Below are 19433 nucleotides of genomic sequence, written 5' to 3'. Positions count from 1 at the left end.
TCAGTCGCATAACTGATATCTGATAGTAAGAACTTTCAAATTTTATCAAGTTAAAATTACAAATAACCTCAAAGCATTTGGCGCAGAAATAACCGGACGTACAAATTGTGTTAGGCGACACGCCGTCCACTGCAAACTAACACATTCAAACGCACCTACTCACACACACACGCACCTTGTTGTACGTTTTGCCAGTGCAGCTTCTCCAACGAGCGGAAGATTTGGCATTAGTGACGAGGTTTGGCTTTTTCGGCCAACGGCATTCACTTGCGCACGTCTCAAATTCGCTCACGAATGCGGCTGACTGAAGGGCAGCAATGCGCGTGCTGTGGGTTGGTTGTAGCTGAGCTGTTGTTTGGCTCGTTGGTCAGCTTCAATTCAGCGGAGTCTCCTGAAGTTTTTTATTCATTCATTGCCAGGTTTTTTGAATATCATTTATGGTATATAACTTAAAGAACGAAGACTCAAGCTGACTCGCAGCTGTAGGGAAATATTACTTTAATTCCGACTTCGCTAAAAACTAGGTCAACCGACTCAGGCTAGGATTACCAACCCAGGGATGATTTTTTTGTTTTGGATAAGTATCCTAAATATCCTCGTGAGTCATTCAGTACATAAGTATTTGGATATACCTTTGTTATTGTCACTTTTATTTTAGAGCATCTCTGGAATATTGTCTTATATTCTGAAGATTTTTCTGGAAACTGTGTTTTCAAAGTCGATTGTAAAGATCGAACTTCAGGGTGACCAATATTTGAGTTACCTAAATGAAAATCACAATGCGTATAGTGCATATACTTCTATGATTTTCGTTTCTCCAACAAACATTATGCCGAATACGTCGGTCGTTGATTCCCCCAAGTTGGAAGAGTATAAAATATTCGGTTGCCACCGAATTTAGCTCTTCCTTACTTGTTTCTTTTCACTTTTAATGATTCCGTAATAAGTTCTGTTGTCAACGCGGAGGCACATTTTTCCGAGGGATTGCTGGAAATGACGTCATAATAACCGATTTTTAATTATTTTTCTTTGGAAAATTTACAAAATTATTGTAAAATATCTATTTTTGTAATAATGAAAAATTAAAAAAAAATATTTAATTAAAAAAAATATATATTGATAATTGACCGTTCTCTGTTCTATGTGACCTCTAAAGCTTTACTAGAGTACTTATCTTTAAAACTATTTCCTCAAATTTTGGTTTTCAATCCTCAGGTTTGCAATCTGCAAGTTCTGAGTTTTATTTCAAGTAATTATTAGTCAACAAAGCCGGCTTTCTACAACAAATAAACAACAAAACATTTACAAATAAATCCCCTAGAAAATGGTCATCGTTACGAAAGTATTATAGACTTTACATTTCAAACGATTAGCAAAAGAGTAGCAAACACTAATATTTTCGCAAACTAAAAAGGATATTAATGCATTTCTGAATCCATAAATCGCTTAACTACTTTCCCAAGCGCATGAATTTCCCTTTACTGCAGCAATTGTGCTAAGGAGCTTCGTCAGAATGCCAACTCGAGGTCATATCCCATTTCTTAAGCGCTCAATCGTAGCCCGAATAACCGGAAATTGAAAACTTGCTGCACAAATGCAATAAACAACACACACTCACACATGTTTACTGGCGAGCATATCAGAGCATAACGGCGCACTTCGACAAACATAAATCGCTACGTAACGGCACAGCCGTACGAATTTTCGCCAATGAAGTATGCCCATGCAACGAAGCAACAGGCAAATGCGGTGCCCAGCAGCAGCAGCAATGACATGCGATATGCTAGTGGCGTAGTTATTGTTACCACTTTTTGTAGTTGTTGTTGCGCACTCCACTTAATCTACTTGCAGTGCTGTTGGTCTTGTTGAATCACATTGAACTCATCAGCGCTGGTCTTCACTCTGCTGGAACATATCGCATTTCAGAAATGTCAAAGTAGTTAACGTTGTTGCACCAATTGTTGTTGTTGCTGCATTGCAGTATTTTTAGTTGATGGCTCTCTTAGTGCACCACCACAATGCAGATGGGCGGGGGGTAGATTGATTGAGTTGTTGGCATTGCAGTCTGTAACGGTAGCCATTTAGATATTGGCGCATTGAACGGCAACACAAGCTTCGCAATACAAATTTCGTCTTAAAAATGCTCAAAAAGTCTTCCTTTGAAATGAAAATGAATGTAAATTATTTGCCACAAGTTGCAAGGAAATTTAAAACATGCATGCATATCTTCAAGTATTTAGTGGTGAAATGATTTACCTTTAATTGTCAGTTTTCCTTTTACTGTTGCACTTGTGCGCATTCATCACATCACAACAACAACAAGCGCACATTGTGTATGAGTGATGGCTGCAACACTCTTGCCTTTGTGGCAGCGCAAAAAGTTCATGTGAAAAATGGCAAAAATCACACAAAAAAGCACAAAAAAAAGGGTAACCAGGACATAATGGAGAAAGCAATGCCATGGATGACATACAGATAACTCGAGGAATTGTGCTGAACACAACTACATATGTGCCACGCAGGCACTCACACGTCATGATTGAGTATGTGTGAGTGTGAATGAGAGACAGTCTCTTTGTGGATGCAGTTGAAAGGCAATATGGCAGAAGTCACGGCGCTAAAAAATATGCAAAAGTGAGTAACAATGCAAGCGACATGCTTTCAACCGAACAAAGGCTGGACAAGCGCCAGCGAAAAATGCCGAAAATAATAAAGAATTTGCAAACTTATATTACATGTGCGTTCGAAAATAAATGAAATCGATAGTAAAGCTGAATGAATGTGAAAATCTGAATTAATTTATATTATAAAACTATTTAATCGAGATTTATATGTATATATAGTCTTCAGACGGGTAATTGTTATTCAAACTTCTTTATGGTCGGACAAAGGCACATTGCTCCATCGTCATCGACTGGGGAATCGGGTTCGACATATCCTGGTGTTATACTTTTACTGCCATTCGGCAGGCTGGAGAAGTGTTGTAGTTATTAGCCTGATTAATTTGCAGATTTTCGGATAATATTCCCAAATTTCGCAAACAATCGTTTTTGTTTTTAAATTCACATGTGGATATAACCTGTCAAGCATACTGTTTCAATAGAAAATGGTTATTACATTTCAGCAAGTATCGAATATCGATTGAAAATGTCAATGAAGTAATGAATGTTATTTTCTTCCTGTATGAATTCAGAACGATTTCCAATTACTTCGATTGATAAAAAGAAATCGCGTTAAAAAGTGAGCGGGAGTAAACGTCGGCAGACATACATACATACATATATATGTATGAATACACATTCACGTTATATGTGAGTGTTTTTGAGCGTGTTTCAATTCCCAATGCAATTTATCTAGTTGCGGCTCAGTACAGCAACAACACTCACATACATAGTTTTTGGTAAACAATCGGGTATTTGCCAAATTGAATTAGCGATTGTTTGCTGAATGCTTTGTTTTCAAATAAACTTCGCATTTGTATAAACTCAGACACATACGCACACACACATATACATGTGCGCATGTAAGTTTACTTTCTATGATTTTTGCACATGTGTGTATGTGTGGATATTTTGCAAAGTTTGCTTTTATGATGCTTTTATTTTGCTTATCTTCCTTGCTGCCACCGAAACACCACTGCAATGCCATTTCAGCTTGGGAGCAGCGAATTTGACAGGTCGACAGTGCAATGCGCATATTTCAGTGTCTGAATTTGTATTTTCCCTATGCTTTGCTTAACTTCTTCTTTTGCGTTTTTACTTGCACAGATTTTTCCTGCATCTCAGGAGAGCATTTTCGCAGCGAAAACGTACACTTAAGCAGAAATACACAAGGAATATATGTACATACCCTCATGCTTACAAGCACATGCAAGTACACACAGTTATATATATGCGCAGCACGGCAATTGAATTGGTTTCACTTTTGCACTTTGCTGCTTCGCCCAGAGCACTTTTATCCACAAATAAAATAACAGTTCCATGTGCACATAAATATGTAAGTTTTTTTTTGTTTTGTGTAAGCGCTTGTTTGCTGCTGCACGCTTATTGCTTATTGTGTTCTGCTGGTGCCTACAACACCACGGAGAATTGAAGTTTTCCGCCATCCCCCAACACCCAACTGCATGGCAGGCACTCAAACGCAGACTCCGATTTTCGGCCACCACTTGCCTTGAACTGCTGCCGCTGTTGCTGCTGTGGCATGTGCAAGTTTCGGCGAATGTGTGTGCTGCGAACACACCTGGCACGGACAGCGAGTACCTGCTCTCACCACGCCGTCACGCCATCATTGTGGAGAAAGGCATGAAAGAACTTTTTGATTACTACTTTGCGGATATATTTTTTATTATAAGTTATAATATCTTTTTTTGTAGTTTTTTTTGTTGGAATGTTCTTTCATGTGATACCGGAACTTTTTACCGAGCTTTTTGTGGTTTGCTTTTAATTAAAAGTATGAATAATTTTGCTTTCAGCTTGTAATGTTATCTTTAGGAGTAGCTGAAATGCCTTCAAAGTGCAGGCTTAGCAATAATTTGTGTTATTGCGGATTGCTTGAAGGCGTGAGTATGGATTATGCACGCTTTGAAAGCAAAAGTTTAAGTGCATGTGAGAGTATAATTAATTTTTAAAATTTCTTTCGTTAAAATGTCGATCAAAATCCTTTAAATCTCGCTTAACTTTCATGATTTGTGAATAATAATTTTATTTGTGTTTATAATATTTCGTTTAAAAAGAGCATATTGGATTTGACATTGCTCAACTGAATGATTTTGCTGACTGATTTTCGTCTTTTTTTGAGGGAGATGTGATTGCCGCCCACACATTGCCTAATAAAATCCATAATTTTAGTAATTTTTTCGTGAGCAAGTAACAGTAGCTTATGAGCAGCTCCGGATGTATTTGCTAGTAAAAAATTAGTTTCATTATCAAAATTAATAGTAGTTTTTTTTTTTTTATTTTTTTTGCATTACTCTTAATTTTCATATGGATTTGGAATGCTTTTCTAAGTAATTTAATAGGTAAGGCTGTACTTGAGACAAATTTTACCTCCCATTAAAAATAACCAATAGAACAAACACACTCATTCATCTCAAATTACATGCGTTTCAAGAAAATTAAGATCAATACTTGCATAAAGCCATTAAAGCCTTTAACTCTCTGTCATAGTGTCAGTGTGTTAGACAAACCTTGACGCTGCTGCTACAGCAACAACAGCGTTTACATACTTGAGAAAGTACATATATGCATTTTTCCGGTTAGCGCTAGCAACTCACGCGAAAGCAACAACGAGACATACATACACGAGCGAACCTATTAATGCCTTGCACACTCGGATAAGTAGAAAAGTGAAGAATTATGCTCTCGCGTTGAGAAGTGGAGCTCACACATACTCGACGATAATAAGAAATGCGTTGATAAAGAGACGAAAATATAGGACATAGACGTTGTAGATAGATGCACTCCGCACTGAGGAGGAATAATATGAAAAACCTTCTAGCAATAAGTGCATTTTGGGAAAGTTCCGTTGCAACCTACCTAAATTCGCTTATATTTTATTTCAGAAAAAACTACAACAACGAAATTCATCTTTGTTGAATGCCTTTTTAAGCTTTTTAAATTATATTGTTACTGCCATGCCTCTGACTTCATATACGGCACACACGCTTCTGTTTTCACATGCTCTCGACACAATTGCCTGCAAATGCACACGCTTCTGCTGTTGAGTGCCTGTGCAGAATTGCAACCGTGCTTCGCCCTTCGCAGTGCTGCTTTGCATATAAATTCTAATATCGGCACTTAAATCGCTTCATCATTTTGAGCGAGCATTAAGCCAATACGCATATAGAAAATTTATAAATTTGGTGCGTTTTTAAGTAGCCATCACCAGCATTTCCTTCACATAGTAGCTCTATGTCTTCACTCCTCTTCGATACGTACGGTCATATGAAAGTTACGTATCTGTTATCCCCTTAACTTATCTTAATTCTTCCATGTCAATTATTTCAACGTTGACAGAGTTGCATCTTGGTGCCTCTGACTTTTTATCATTCGCCGATTTCATTTTATTCCTTCCTCAATGGCGTCAACATGAATGCGTGTAAGGTTTGCATTAACATGTACTTAATTAATAGAGATTATGGAGGGTAAGTGCTGCCATGAAAATGGATGCCCTCACCTTGCACAAGCTTACTCGGCTGCTACTTGCAGCGGCTTCATGTTCAGATTTATGCTTAAAGGGATGTGTGTGTAAGTGTCTGCTGATATAGACATGGGAGACAGGATACGACAATATTTTCACATTATTCGTAGGTGAAAGAGTGAGAAAGTATTTTAACTAATTGGTAAATGCATCTTCAACACGAGCATTCCCACTTAAGATACACGCTGACCTCAATTTGCATACCCTCCACGGCGTATGAGTAATGTTCACGCTTGAGAAATTGCAAATGTTTTATGTATGCAAGTGAGTGTTTATCGAGTGATTGGAATTTAAATTGGAATTCATTTTAAGTCCAAACCAAATGATTAAATCATTCCGCAAGAGCAATCTTATGTTTCTTTGGCATCAAAACAGTTTGAAGTCTCTCTTGGGTACATGGTTGGTATTGTTTATTTTATACTCGTATATTTATAAATTTATAACTATTAAGTTGAAATGTTAAAGAAATAAATAACGAACTGAAACCGTGGAAAGCACGATAAAGATCCAATGGAAGACATATAATACATACTATTAAAGGCTTTTTTTGTTGTTTGATTATTGAAAGAGTATAGAAATATAAGAGAGAAAATCCGACATTGCTTCCGTTGTGTTATTGATATATCTGCTGCTGTTCTTAGACAGTGTCGACCTACTTCTCACAAGCGTAGCGATTTCTACGCAGTAGTTCCAAATTTAAATTTATAAAGCATACTGTATTGACCCTTTATGTCGTCTGAAAAGCATATATCTTTATCTTTATGTATTGTTAAGTAACACCGTTTTGTGGGAAAGACAATGGAACTTTCTATGAATTTAATTATTTCTTGATATTTTACTGCCTTAAAATTCCATATGCAGGCACCTTTAATGGCGTTTATGATCATTCGCTTTGGTAGTTTGTCTTATAATATGATGCCACATTAGCTTATACTCTTTCCGGTAATTGCTTTATTCATAATCCCCCTAATCGCAGCCTATAATTTTAAATCAATTTGCTTGTAGCCAAAGTAAACAACAATTAAAATACAATAAAGCAGAATTCCAAATTTGTTGCATTTGTAAAGAACTGCATCAATTCACATAGTAGTTAAGCAATATGTACTTTATAGACCGTAAGAAAATAGTATATAATGCAGAAAGCGTCTCAACTAATAAAGCAGACAACGACCAACTTTCTAGCAGATAAACTGAGACGAAGAAGCTTACTTTGCAAAGACATGGGTAAACGTTTTTTTATTTTCAAATCTGACGTTGATGCACGGGCGGACAGTGTGGCGTGTTTCGATATTTTCTGGATGTGCTGGAAGTTGATGGGCATTGCCGTAAACTCCAAGAAATGGTACATAACGCTCTACGATATTAGCGTGAATATATTCGTTAACATATACTACCCAATACATCTGACAATCGGTCTGTTTCTGGTGCCTACGGTAGCGGATGTCTTGAAGAACTTGACCATAAATATAACGGACGTAGCCTGCAGCACAAAGCATTTTCTCTTTCGTTGCAAGCTGCCGAAAATTCGCGAAATTCAGCGTCTACTAAAGGAATTAGATGAGCGTGTTGTGGCGCCAGACGAGCGCAACTACTTCAATACAGGTATAAGAAATGTTGTGCGAAGAATCATGTTGATTTTTTGCGCCTCCTATGCGGCCGATGTAGTGGCCTCCGCCATAGAAGTGTTGACCAAAAAGGAGCGAGAGCTAAGGTACCCCGCATGGTTCCCGTTCGATTGGTCGGCAAACAGGTATACTTATTACGCCGCCGTTTTATATCAGACTGTCGGTGTCTCGCTACAGATTACACAAAACTTGGCACACGACACATTCGCTCCGGTAAGTTTGTGTGTGATGGCGGGTCAAGTGCGTTTGCTGGGCATGCGTGTGTCAAAGGTGGGCTATGATATGTCGAAGACACTTATCGAGCATGAACGCGATTTGAACGAATGCATCGAGGATCACAAGAAGCTGCTGAAGTGAGTTTGTTTTGAACGAATTTCTAACATTTCGAATTTGAAGCCTATTTGTTTGTTTTAGAATATTTGACTTACTGCAAGATGTTTTTTGGTATACTCAATTGGTACAGTTCTCCTCGGTTGGCTTGAATATTTGCCTGACCGCTGTGTTAATGCTCCTATTCGTTGACAATCTGTTTACCTACATTTACTATACGGCGTATTTCTGCTCAATGGCAGTGGAGCTACTGCCGGCCTGTTATTATGGCAGCAAAATGCAGGAAGAGTTCCAGAACTTACCTTATGCGATTTTCAAATGCAATTGGATTGGGCAGCGTAAAAGCTTTCAGCAAAACCTTCGCATATTTACGGAGCTCTCGAAGAAACAGTTCACGCCGACTGCTGGAGGAATAATCAACATACATTTGACTTCGTTTATGGCCACTTGCAAAATGGCTTACTCACTGTACACGGTCTTAATGAATATGAAGTAGAGGCGATGACGAGGGTGCACTCTTTAAATCAGTATCACATGATTAATATTTTTAGCGCAGCTTAAATAGCAGTAGAGAAGCATACAAATTTTCAGTTTTATATTTTGTGTTGCGGCAATCAGTTTGTCCTGATAACTTAAACGTTGGTTACTTCAGAGTATAACAGCTTTTATAGCAATTTCATAGCACAAGCATTTTTAGCATATGTCTAAATAAAAGGCATCATAATGGATAGCAAATTGTTTCAATGCGCGTTCGGTAGGATCAGTGGATAATTTAACGAGGAGACGTTTCTTTATAAATTTTTTAGAAATATACTGTAATAGAGAACATATCAAATACTAACCTAAAAGTTGCACAATTTTATTGTTTTCAGCACAAAAAACTACGAGAAACATTTAGCGTTCATAAGTATTATTCCACTTTTCGACTTCTTTCACTTCATGCTCTGCACAACGGTGAAGAAAGAGTATCCCATCTTGCATGTAGCGAAGAATGTGTCGAGATTTATACGAAACATGCCGCCGGCATACATGCTGACCTCCTTCAGTGTCAGCTCTGTGAAATTCACTACATTGCGTCTGAATGGACGTGGTTGCGTCGTCCAGTTGCTCCTAAAAATGGCATAAGATAAATCATAATATTCACACTCCAACATGTTGCCAAAGTAGCAACACGGGAATAGCTCTGTCATGATGGCCATTGAATGAACCGAGTAGTAAATGTAGGCGAACAAGTTATCGGCGAAGAACAACAAATAGATGAGACCAATGCAGAGGCTGACGCCAACACCAAAAAACTGTACCATACAGACGGCCGAGTTGATGCGCTCCACTTTGGTTTTGATGCTGCGAAATATTGAACACAAAACATTTTATACCGACTTTTGAAGACACTGAACTATAAAAACCTACTTCATCAACATTTTGTGATCTTCAATGCACTCGCATAGCTCTTTATAGTTGTCCTCCACATTCTCCGGATTATCGTGAGCAACACGTGATACACGATTTGCCAACAAATGCACATGCCCGGAGAGCATGCAATATATCAGCGGTCCATATAAATCGTTTCCTAAATTCTTTACAATTTCCATTGAGACTCCATAGAACTGGTAGATGACACACGCTGCATATGCTGAACTCGACGTGCGCCATGGTAGTGGTAAATAGCCAGGATAGAGGAGATCTCCGGTGGCTAAGCCATTCATTAAAGCTGTTAAGCTAACCGAAGAGTAAGAGCTAAAGAAGAAACGCATCATGAATTTACAGGGTCGCTCTATATAACGCTTGTAGTAATCGTAATCTTCCTTGATGCGCACGCGATCGTCGAGCTGTGAAATGATTTCATTCAGCTCCCACACTTCTTGCTTAAAATAGCGTAGAATGTAATGTTTCATGACGCTATTAATGCATGCCACACTGATGACCAGGCTGTTGAAGAATTCATCCTTATTGGTGCTCAAAAAGAATCCCACTATCACATGGCCCGTAAAGCCAAAAGTGACAGCGAAGTTCACCCAAAAGTCATAGACGATGCGCAGATATCTGTTAAACGGCCAACCAGTGATACCGAGTAGACGCCAAGTGAAGAAGAGTCGGACAAAAATCGCCTTCGTATTAATTTTCGGCAGCATTTTCGAAACGAATGTGTTGCGCTTGTCGGAGATCAAATAACTTAAGACGAAGTTGTAATTGCGAATTGGCTTTAAATACTTGCAAAAAGTCATTAAAGCAAATTAAGCTCCTAAACGATGCCAACATGTGTGTTTACCCTATAATTAAGGCAGGAGGGCGTGAAGCAATTAGCTAATGTGAGCGCTAACCTTGAAAAAAGTGCACTGCGAATTCAAGGAATATTCACATTTGGGATACGAGCATTATGAAAAGGGTCCATATTTAAGTCGAGAAAGAGGTCTTGGAAAGTTCCTGACATGGATCAAAGTCGTAAGAATTATTTGTAATGCTTTTATTACTAGCTTTATTGCTTAAATCGAAGCGTGATACATAATGAGCTACGTAGGTGCAACTTGACTGTCTTTTATTAATTTTACACTTTAGAAAAAATTCGAATCTGTATTTAAATTAAGCTATATTGGTGAAAATTGAAGTGTTGAAGATGATTACAAAACTTGTGTCTCAAATCCAACTCACTACTTCATACTTTGTAGAACAGTGAATATTGAGTATCCCATTTTGCAGGTCTTGAAGAACGAGTCCAAATCAAGTGTTATCATGCCACCCGCCGATACAATGACATCTCGCAGAGTAAGTTCCGTCAACGTAACAGCAGCACGACGAAAAGTGCGAGACTGTGATGTCCAATTGCTGCGGAATATGGCGTAAGACAGCGCATGGAATTCCAAATGAACCATGCTGCCGTAGTAGCAGCAGGGAAAAATCTCGATCATAATGGCCAAAATATGGAAAATATAATAGCAGTAAGCAAAGAGATTGTCGGCGAAGAAAAGTAAATATAATAGACCAATCACAACGTTAATGCCAACAGCTGTGAACTGTACCATGTAGCTGGGTGAGATTATTCGTTCCACTTGCCTCGTTGTGCTATGGATATTATGGACAAAATTAGACAGGTTATTTGGTAAAAATAATTCACTTACTTCATCAAGACTTTGTAATCGTCTATACACAGCACTAGCTCTTCATAGTTTCTATCCCCTTCGGTTTCGCGCTCGTGTCCAATACGTGAAATACGTCTGGAAAGCAAATGAATATGGCCCGAAAGCATGCATAAGATCATAGGTCCATACACATCGTTGGTGAGATTCTGCACGATTTGCATTTTCAAACCGTATGTTTGAAAGACCAATACCGCCAAGTACTTCCAAGTCGAATTTTGCCAATCGACAATCACATAAGCCGGGTATAAGATATTGGCTGTAGTGAGAGCGGTCAGCACTGCCATACATGACACCGAAAAGTATGAGACAGTGAAGAAATTAATCATGAAACTGCATCTCGCACGCATATTTTTCATGTAATAACGCGTATCCTCTTCATTTTGCACTCGCTGATCCAGATTCTGTAGGATTTTGTTAATCGAGATTATTTGGCTAAGTTGCGGACGAAGCGTTAAGTGCTTAGCTGTGCAGGCAATCGAGGAAATACCGATAGCGAGATTGGTGAAAACGGTTTCCTTGTCGCTGGCGAAAATCACTCCCAAAAGCAGATGAAGCGGAAAGGCAAACGTGGCGAAAATATTAACAAAAATATTATAGAGACCGATCAAATACTTATTATAGTTTGTTTTTGAGCCCAAAATCTGCCAGAGAAATAATAGTCTCTTGAAAATATTCACCGTGTCGATTTTTGAGTCCATTACGGAAGTCAAAACAACTCAACCGATGACCTGCAAACTATGACAGTTCATACCTGGCGCGTTCTGGTATTTAAGGAACTCTGTGGGAATGAAAAGACTGGACGACGTAGATAAGTTATTGTGCATGTGTCCCCTGTAATTACTATGTGGATTTGTGTAATTAAATTACATTGAAGGCACTTTAAAAACACTTTTACTAGAATATGAATATGACAATGCCAGCTGTTTGAAAGGGATCGATAGAGCTTGAGCTATTTATCGGATGTTGATAATATATTGTATCTCTAGAAATATATTTTACATGTTATGATCCGAAATCCCCTTTTCAGTTAGAGAGGTTAGAGGACAATTTGGGGAAATCCGTGCAAAATTTTATGGTTTCATAATGGACGCAGATTCGCCGCGAAACATAGTAATTCATGTTTGATATTCAAACTTGATTTTCCCTTTACATCCATAAAAGTTGTTACAGTATTTTTGAAAATAGTCACCGACTGCCATATTTTATAAGCAAAAACGCTTATCAGTTTATGGCTGTGCCATCATATGGGCCATACCGATCCAGTTGTGCCCAAGTTTGTTCACATCTCAACTGAATGTATGGCAAATGGGTATTATAACGAGATTAAATTTGAATTGCAAAGTTAAATGATAAAAAGTTGTACTATTTAAGCTTTCCTTGTACGATAAAGGGCTTACATGGTAGGGTAAATGAAGCCAGGCAGAGACCAAAGGCTGTAATAAAGGGTGATTTTTTAAGAGCTTGATAACTTTTTTTTAAAAAAAAAAACGCATAAAATTTGCAAAATCTCATCGGTTCTTTATTTGAAACGTTAGATTGGTTCATGACATTTACTTTTTGAAGATAATTTCATTTAAATGTTGACCGCGGCTGCGTCTTAGGTGGTCCATTCGGAAAGTCCAATTTTGGGCAACTTTTTCGAGCATTTCGGCCGGAATAGCCCGAATTTCTTCGGAAATGTTGTCTTCCAAAGCTGGAATAGTTGCTGGCTTATTTCTGTAGACTTTAGACTTGACGTAGCCCTACAAAAAAATAGTCTAAAGGCGTTAAATCGCATGATCTTGGTGGCCAACTTACGGGTCCATTTCTTGAGATGAATTGTTGTCCGAAGTTTTCCCTCAAAATGGCCATAGAATCGCGAGCTGTGTGGCATGTAGCGCCATCTTGTTGAAACCACATGTCAACCAAGTTCAGTTCTTCCATTTTTGGCAACAAAAAGTTTGTTAGCATCGAACGATAGCGATCGCCATTCACCGTAACGTTGCGTCCAACAGCATCTTTGAAAAAATACGGTCCAATGATTCCACCAGCGTACAAACCACACCAAACAGTGCATTTTTCGGGATGCATGGGCAGTTCTTGAACGGCTTCTGGTTGCTCTTCACCCCAAATGCGGCAATTTTGCTTATTTACGTAGCCATTCAACCAGAAATGAGCCTCATCGCTGAACAAAATTTGTCCGAAAAAAAAAAAAAAAACCGAACACTGATTTTGGTAATAAAATTCAATGATTTGCAAGCGTTGCTCGTTAGTAAGTCTATTCATGATGAAATGTCAAAGCATACTGAGCATCTTTCTCTTTGACACCATGTCTGAAATCCACGTGATCTGTCAAATACTAATGCATGAAAATCCTAACCTCAAAAAAATTACCGTTAAAATCTGTATAGCAGCAGACGCAATCGTGTTGAAAAGTTTTTCGGTCCATTCAAGAAAACTAATCGAGAACGGAAAACAGAACGGATACCCATAATGCACACATGAACACATGCATTTATACACGGAAATTCTTTTAAGCCCATGTTAGGGAATCGTTTCGTCTGAGCCAGAAGTTCGTGAAAGCCGGTACAACATAAATAATGGAAGAGAGAAGTACAGTATGTAAGAGCAGCAAATAGTAGAGTCAGCTAATGGTGGAGAGGTGTTGCACAGAAAGTTTGCGAGTGCAACTACCGGAATATGCCATCCATCCACGTTATCGAGATTTATTTATGAAATTTGCAACTATAGCAGAGTAAACCTTTTAGATAGCCAGGGTCTCTTAAAATTAAGTGCACCGAAACTTACACCCTCTTTGCAGAAAATCATATTGTATTAGATCTGTAAGCCTTAATGGCGAATTAATTGATTAACACAAATAACCATATAAATAAGTGACCTTGAGCGAGTGGCTACATTACAAATGTTTACATCAGAAATTGTCCAAGTGATTTGGAAGAGCGTATGCAAATAATTTATTTAGTTAACCATTACAATATCGAAGCGCTTTCTTAGATATTTAGCCCTAAAAGTGTTCCTTGTAGTGGGTGAAACCTTACCCCTACATGTCTGAGGCCCGCTCAGACAGCTGTTTACCGTCTCATTATTCTCACGCACAGGCGTCCATTTAATGACTTAATTATATACTCTGTTGTGTAAGTCTTGTTTGCTTAATATCATAAACAAAATAAGTCGATGTAAATACAACGCCCACTTTGGTTGCTGATGCACCTGTATCTACAATCATACACTATACACCAAAGTAATCGAAAAAATTTGTTAAGTATTTTCTTAAGTTAGGTTAGGTTATACTGGCGGTTGTCAACATTCCTCAGTAAAGCCAGGTGGAGGTTCTGTTTAACTTGAAGTGAAGTATTCGTCATACATTACTTTAATGAGTTTTGCGAACTTTAAGAGTTAATTAATATATATATATTATTTTGATACTTTATATACCACCTTGAACTGCAAAGCTCCTAGATATTTAAGGCGAGTCTTTCACATGCCTACTTCTCCGCACTTTCTGCATATATCGTCGTTACTTACATATATCCATCTGGTCCGCATGTGATTCCAGTCAAGAGGCAAACAACCGTCACAAACAACGAGTCACTGTATCTGGTGCAACAATTTTCTGTATGAAATGGGTTTCGGTCTCTTCAACTAAACAACTCAACACTGAAGCACCATAAAGAACAATTGGCTTGACTAGCACCGTGCAACGCCAATGCATGAGGTAAGGTGACAGGTCCCATGTAGACTCTTGCATCATCTTACATGCATGGGCTTCTGGGTATCCTCCGGTAGACTTCTTAGCCTATAGTGGTTTCACCTGCCTCCTCACATTTGCTTTCAGGATTGACAATGTTGGGGTGGCAGCTCTCCGAAGGTGGTGTTGTCGTGATCTGGCAGTGACTGATCCTAAACTGGATGGTGAAGAATAACAGGTGAGCCCTACCACCTACAGACTCGAGGATTGAGTATGAGTTTAGGTCTATACACATAACTATGACTTCATTTTTTGGAGTGGTGCCACCATAGAATATGGCCCACAGCATCGTCCTTAATTCCGTGTTCTGATTGGCTAATACCGACAGTATCAACTCTGTGGACATTGCAACCACCCTACCGTTGACGAAGATGTGGGTCTTCAGGAGTCTAAAGACCTCCTCCGGCAGATCCTACACTGTGGAGTGGATAGCTGCAACGTCTTCTCCGAAGTTAATGTCCAACCGGAAGAATCCCCGTTCGAAGCTACGAGACTATCGCTTAACGCCGCCTCAAAAAGTGGCTGTTGCTAAGTAGACAGGCTCTTTCTGGGTTTGCCAGTGTCGATTATGGCGTAGCTGAAAGAGCGGGTCGCCTCTAGTGGCTCAGAAGGTTTGCTAATCTTTCAGACATGGTTCCCATCTCCTCTCGAAATGACGGTTGGCGATCTTATTCATTCGTTTTATTGTTGCCTACAGAATCCGTGCCCCTGCCGAAGAAGCTGCGGATGTATTACCACTTGCGTGAGCTTTATCTTGAGCATTAATTCTATGTTTTTGCTTACTTTAGTTTAAGCTTTTTTTGTCGCTGTTTGGAATAATATTATTTTTCTTAAACATGTTGCACAGTGTATTTTTAAAATTAATCTTCTTCTGCTAGGCAATATAAGCCTGTACAAAAATAACTCATTTGCCACAAGTCGCATAATTATCACACGGTTATACAATTAACTAAGTTATTTCTGGAGACCTTCTTCAAAGATGGAGACTTCAAATGCAATCTTTCAGCCTGTGGACTCAGTTGTACTGTATCGCGCTTTCTGGCTTTGCTGGCAGGCGGTCGGCGTCTCAACCGCAAGCTGTAAATACTTCTGTGGCTTCTACGACCTGCTCATAAACGTTTCGGTGACAATTTTCTATCCAATCCATTTGTTTGTGGGTCTCTTCCTCAATCCATCGCCAGCAGATCTCTTCCAAAATCTGTCCATTACCATCACCTGTTTCGTTTGCAGCGTGAAGCATTACTTATTGCGTCGTAAATTACCGCAAATACGCAACGTGCAAGCGCTGCTCGCCGACCTGGACAAACGCGTCGAGGGCGTAGAGGAACACGCATACTTTCAAGAGGAACTTGTTGTTGGTGCAAAGAATGTGTTGAAATTATTTTCCATCGCCTATGGTGGCGCAAATATGGCAGCAATTTCAGCCACGCTATTGAGCAAGGAACGGCGTCTAATGTACCCCGCATGGCTGCCATTCCAATGGGACGCGAACACATTCAGCTACTGCGCTGCGGTCATTTATCAGATTGCCGGTGTTACCATACAAATCGTGCAGAATCTAGCCAACGACATCTATCCACCGATGAGTCTCTGCATCATTGCCGGTCATGTGCATCTGCTGTCGTTGCGCGTGGCCAAAGTGGGTGCGGATGCCGAGAAATCCAAGCAGCAGCATAGTCATGCGCTGATCGAATGCATTGAGGATCATAAGAAACTGGTGCGGTGAGTTGGTGAAATCACAAAACACGACCGATTGCTGATTAGTGAGGGGTTTGGTGTTTTCATTGCAGCATTTTTCAACTGACTCAGGACACACTCTCACAGCCGCAACTGGCGCAGTTCATTTCCAGCGGCTTGAATATGTGCATAGTGTTGTTCTATTTGATTTTCTATGTGGAGAATGTGTTCGCCTACATTTACTATGCGGTTTATTTCGTCAGTATGGCTATCGAATTGCTGCCGAGCTGCTTCTATGGCAGCATGTTGATTTATGAGTTCCAGCAGCTGCCGTCGGCAATCTTCAAGTGCAGCTGGCTGGGGCAGTCGCGCGAATTCCACCAGAACCAACGCATTTTCGTGCAGTTATCAATGAAGGAGATTGTTCCTTTGGCAGGTGGCGTCATCGGTATACAGTTGAACTCTTTCCTGGGCACTTGCAAGATGGCTTATTCTCTGTATACGGTGTGCAATCGTATGAAATAGTGGGACAGATGATATGTGTGGTGGAAGTTGGCTAATAGAAAGTGGTTAAGATGATTAAGTTTAAACAAAATAACAAGAATTGTCCGAGTGTCATATTTTGCACGAGTGTAATCTTTAATTTGGTTAAATCACGCTTCTGCACAAAACGATGAAATAAAACATTCAATTGAGTGTATTTAACTATATCAACTTCAAACGCAAGATTGGAATAAAATAAAGGGTGTTTACCATTTAAAAACTTTTCATTGTTTCACTATTTCTGAAATACTGCTTAATAATGAAGATATGTTACTTTTTTATCTTTTTCTTTGCGTTACCCTGAGTTTCCATATGTATTTGGAATACTAAGGCCCTGCTTAGGACAATTTTACTGCGCTCTATAATTTCACCAAAAGCCAGTCACCATCAGAAACTACCAATCAGACAAACACACTTTTTCATCCCAAATTACATGAGTTTCAAGAACATTAAGATCATACTTGCATAAAGCCATTAAAGCCTTAACTGTCTGTCACAGTGTCTGTGGGTTAGACGAACCTTGACGCTGCTGCTACAGCAACAACAGCGTTTACATACTTGAGAAAGTACATATATGCATTTTTCCGGTTAGCGCTAGCAACTCACGCGAAAGCAACAACGAGACATACATACACGTGCCAAGCTATTAATGCCTTGCACACTCGGATAAGTAGAAAAGTGAAGAATTATGCTCTCGCGTTGAGAAGTGGAGCACACACATACTCGACGATAATGAGAAATGCGTCGAAAAAGAGACGAAAATATAGGACATAGACGTGGTGGGTAGTGAGAATCTGCACTGCGGAGGTAGTAATATGAAAAACCTTCTTGTATTAAGTGTACTTTGGGAAGATCCGTTACAGTCTGCTTAAATTCGGTTTTATTTTATTTCAGAAAAAAATACAACAAACAAATTCATATTTGTCAAATGCATTTTCAAGATATTAAAATTATTTTGTGACTGCCACGTCTCTGAATTGATACATGCCACACACGCTCGACATAATTGCCCACAAATGCTTCTGCCGTTAAGTGCCTGTGCAGATTTGCCCTTCGCGGTGTTACTTTGCATATAAATTCTAATATCGGCACTTAAAGTATCGCTTCATCATTTTGAGCGACCATCAAGCCAACACGCATGTAATAATTTATAAATTTTGTGCGTTTTTAAGCAGCCATAATTAGCAGCTACTTCACATAGTAGCTCTATGTCTTTACTCCTCTTCGGTGTGTACGGTCATACGAAGGCTAAATATCTGTTATCCCCTTAACTTATCTTAATTCTTCCATGTCAATCACTTCCACGTTGCCAGAGTTGCATCTTGGTACCTCTGACTTTTTCCCTTTACAAAAACCCTCGCCGATTTCATTTTATTCCTTACTCAATCGCGTCAACATGATTGCGTGTAAGGATTGCATTAACATGTATTTAATTAATAGTGGTAAGTGCTGCCATGAAAATCGATGCCCTCACCTTACATAACCTTACCGGGCTGTTACTTGCAACGGTTTCAAAATCAGATTTGTGCTTAAAGGCAGGTACATATGTGTATGTGCCTGAGGTTATTGGTAATGGAGACAAGGTGCCGCAACAGTTTCACATTCAACAGAGGTGAGAGAGTGAGTAAGTATTTTAACTAATTGGCAAATGCATTTTCTACGTGAGCATTCCCTCTTAATACACACGCCGACCTCAATTTGCATACCCTACACGGCGTATGAGTAATGTTTACACTTGAGAAATTGCAAATGTCTTATGTATGCAAGGGAGTGAATTACAATAAGTCAAAAAATATAAATGACTAAATCACTCCGAAAGAGCAATCTTAAGTTTCTTTGGCATCAAAACAGTTTGAAGTCTCTCTTGGGTAAATTTATATCTATTAAGTTGAAATGTTAAATAAATAAATAACGAATCAAAACCGCAGGAAAGTATGCCAAAGTCGTAAGGCAATGCATCCAATAAAAGGCATAGCGCAACGATCATATTTTTGTTATATTAAGAAGGTAGAAACGAGGCTACTTTTAAAAACACCAAATTTAAACTCATCGTTCCACTGTATTAGCCCTCTATGTCGCATGGATTTTTTCAATACTTCTTAATATTTTATTTCCTCATGATATCAGACGAACGTAATTTTATTGCCGTTATTATGACTTCCTGGTAAATTCAGG

The 19433-nt window shown here is 39.0% G+C and overlaps 3 protein-coding genes across 3 annotated transcripts; 2 read left to right on the top strand and 1 right to left on the bottom strand.

Moving 5' to 3' along the window:
• Window positions 1–7234: 7234 nt before the first annotated feature.
• LOC105229372 (odorant receptor 33b-like) lies at window positions 7235–8673 on the top strand. Its single transcript, XM_011209638.3, has 2 exons — window positions 7235–8176; window positions 8238–8673. The coding sequence occupies exons 1-2, from the start codon at window positions 7332–7334 to the stop codon at window positions 8647–8649; spliced, it is 1257 nt and encodes a 418-aa protein (XP_011207940.2). The 5' UTR covers window positions 7235–7331; the 3' UTR covers window positions 8650–8673.
• Window positions 8674–8939: 266 nt separating this feature from the next.
• On the bottom strand, window positions 8940–12080 carry LOC115066388 (odorant receptor 33b-like). Its single transcript, XM_049461281.1, has 5 exons — window positions 11270–12080; window positions 10823–11204; window positions 10413–10423; window positions 9564–10199; window positions 8940–9497 (listed from the first exon to the last, which is right to left on the bottom strand). Exons 1-5 carry the CDS (start codon window positions 11986–11988, stop codon window positions 9086–9088), a joined length of 2160 nt encoding a protein of 719 aa, XP_049317238.1. The 5' UTR covers window positions 11989–12080; the 3' UTR covers window positions 8940–9085.
• Window positions 12081–16017: 3937 nt separating this feature from the next.
• On the top strand, window positions 16018–17318 carry LOC125779951 (odorant receptor 33b-like). Its single transcript, XM_049461220.1, has 2 exons — window positions 16018–16760; window positions 16829–17318. The coding sequence occupies exons 1-2, from the start codon at window positions 16018–16020 to the stop codon at window positions 17238–17240; spliced, it is 1155 nt and encodes a 384-aa protein (XP_049317177.1). The 3' UTR covers window positions 17241–17318.
• The last annotated feature ends 2115 nt before the right edge of the window (window positions 17319–19433 follow it).

This window comes from Bactrocera dorsalis, chromosome 1 (genome assembly GCF_023373825.1).
Source record: "Bactrocera dorsalis isolate Fly_Bdor chromosome 1, ASM2337382v1, whole genome shotgun sequence".
NCBI classification, from domain to species: Eukaryota; Metazoa; Arthropoda; class Insecta; order Diptera; family Tephritidae; genus Bactrocera; species Bactrocera dorsalis.
The sequence above is the reverse complement of the archived record's forward strand: the minus strand, read 5'-3'. Positions and strand labels throughout refer to the sequence as shown.

Bases quoted from the DNA above. Each gene is read 5' to 3' on its own strand.
- LOC125779951 (XM_049461220.1), top strand. From the start codon at position 16,018: ATGGAGACTTCAAATGCAATCTTTCAGCCTGTGGACTCAGTTGTACTG. The intron at 16,761-16,828 runs GTGAGTTGGTGA...TTTTCATTGCAG, and splicing joins GATCATAAGAAACTGGTGCG to CATTTTTCAACTGACTCAGG.
- LOC105229372 (XM_011209638.3), top strand. From the start codon at position 7,332: ATGCAGAAAGCGTCTCAACTAATAAAGCAGACAACGACCAACTTTCTA. The intron at 8,177-8,237 runs GTGAGTTTGTTT...TGTTTGTTTTAG, and splicing joins GATCACAAGAAGCTGCTGAA to AATATTTGACTTACTGCAAG.
- LOC115066388 (XM_049461281.1), bottom strand. From the start codon at position 11,988: ATGGACTCAAAAATCGACACGGTGAATATTTTCAAGAGACTATTATTT. The intron at 11,205-11,269 runs GTAAGTGAATTA...TAGCACAACGAG, and splicing joins GATTACAAAGTCTTGATGAA to GCAAGTGGAACGAATAATCT. The intron at 9,498-9,563 runs GTAGGTTTTTAT...AATATTTCGCAG, and splicing joins GATCACAAAATGTTGATGAA to CATCAAAACCAAAGTGGAGC.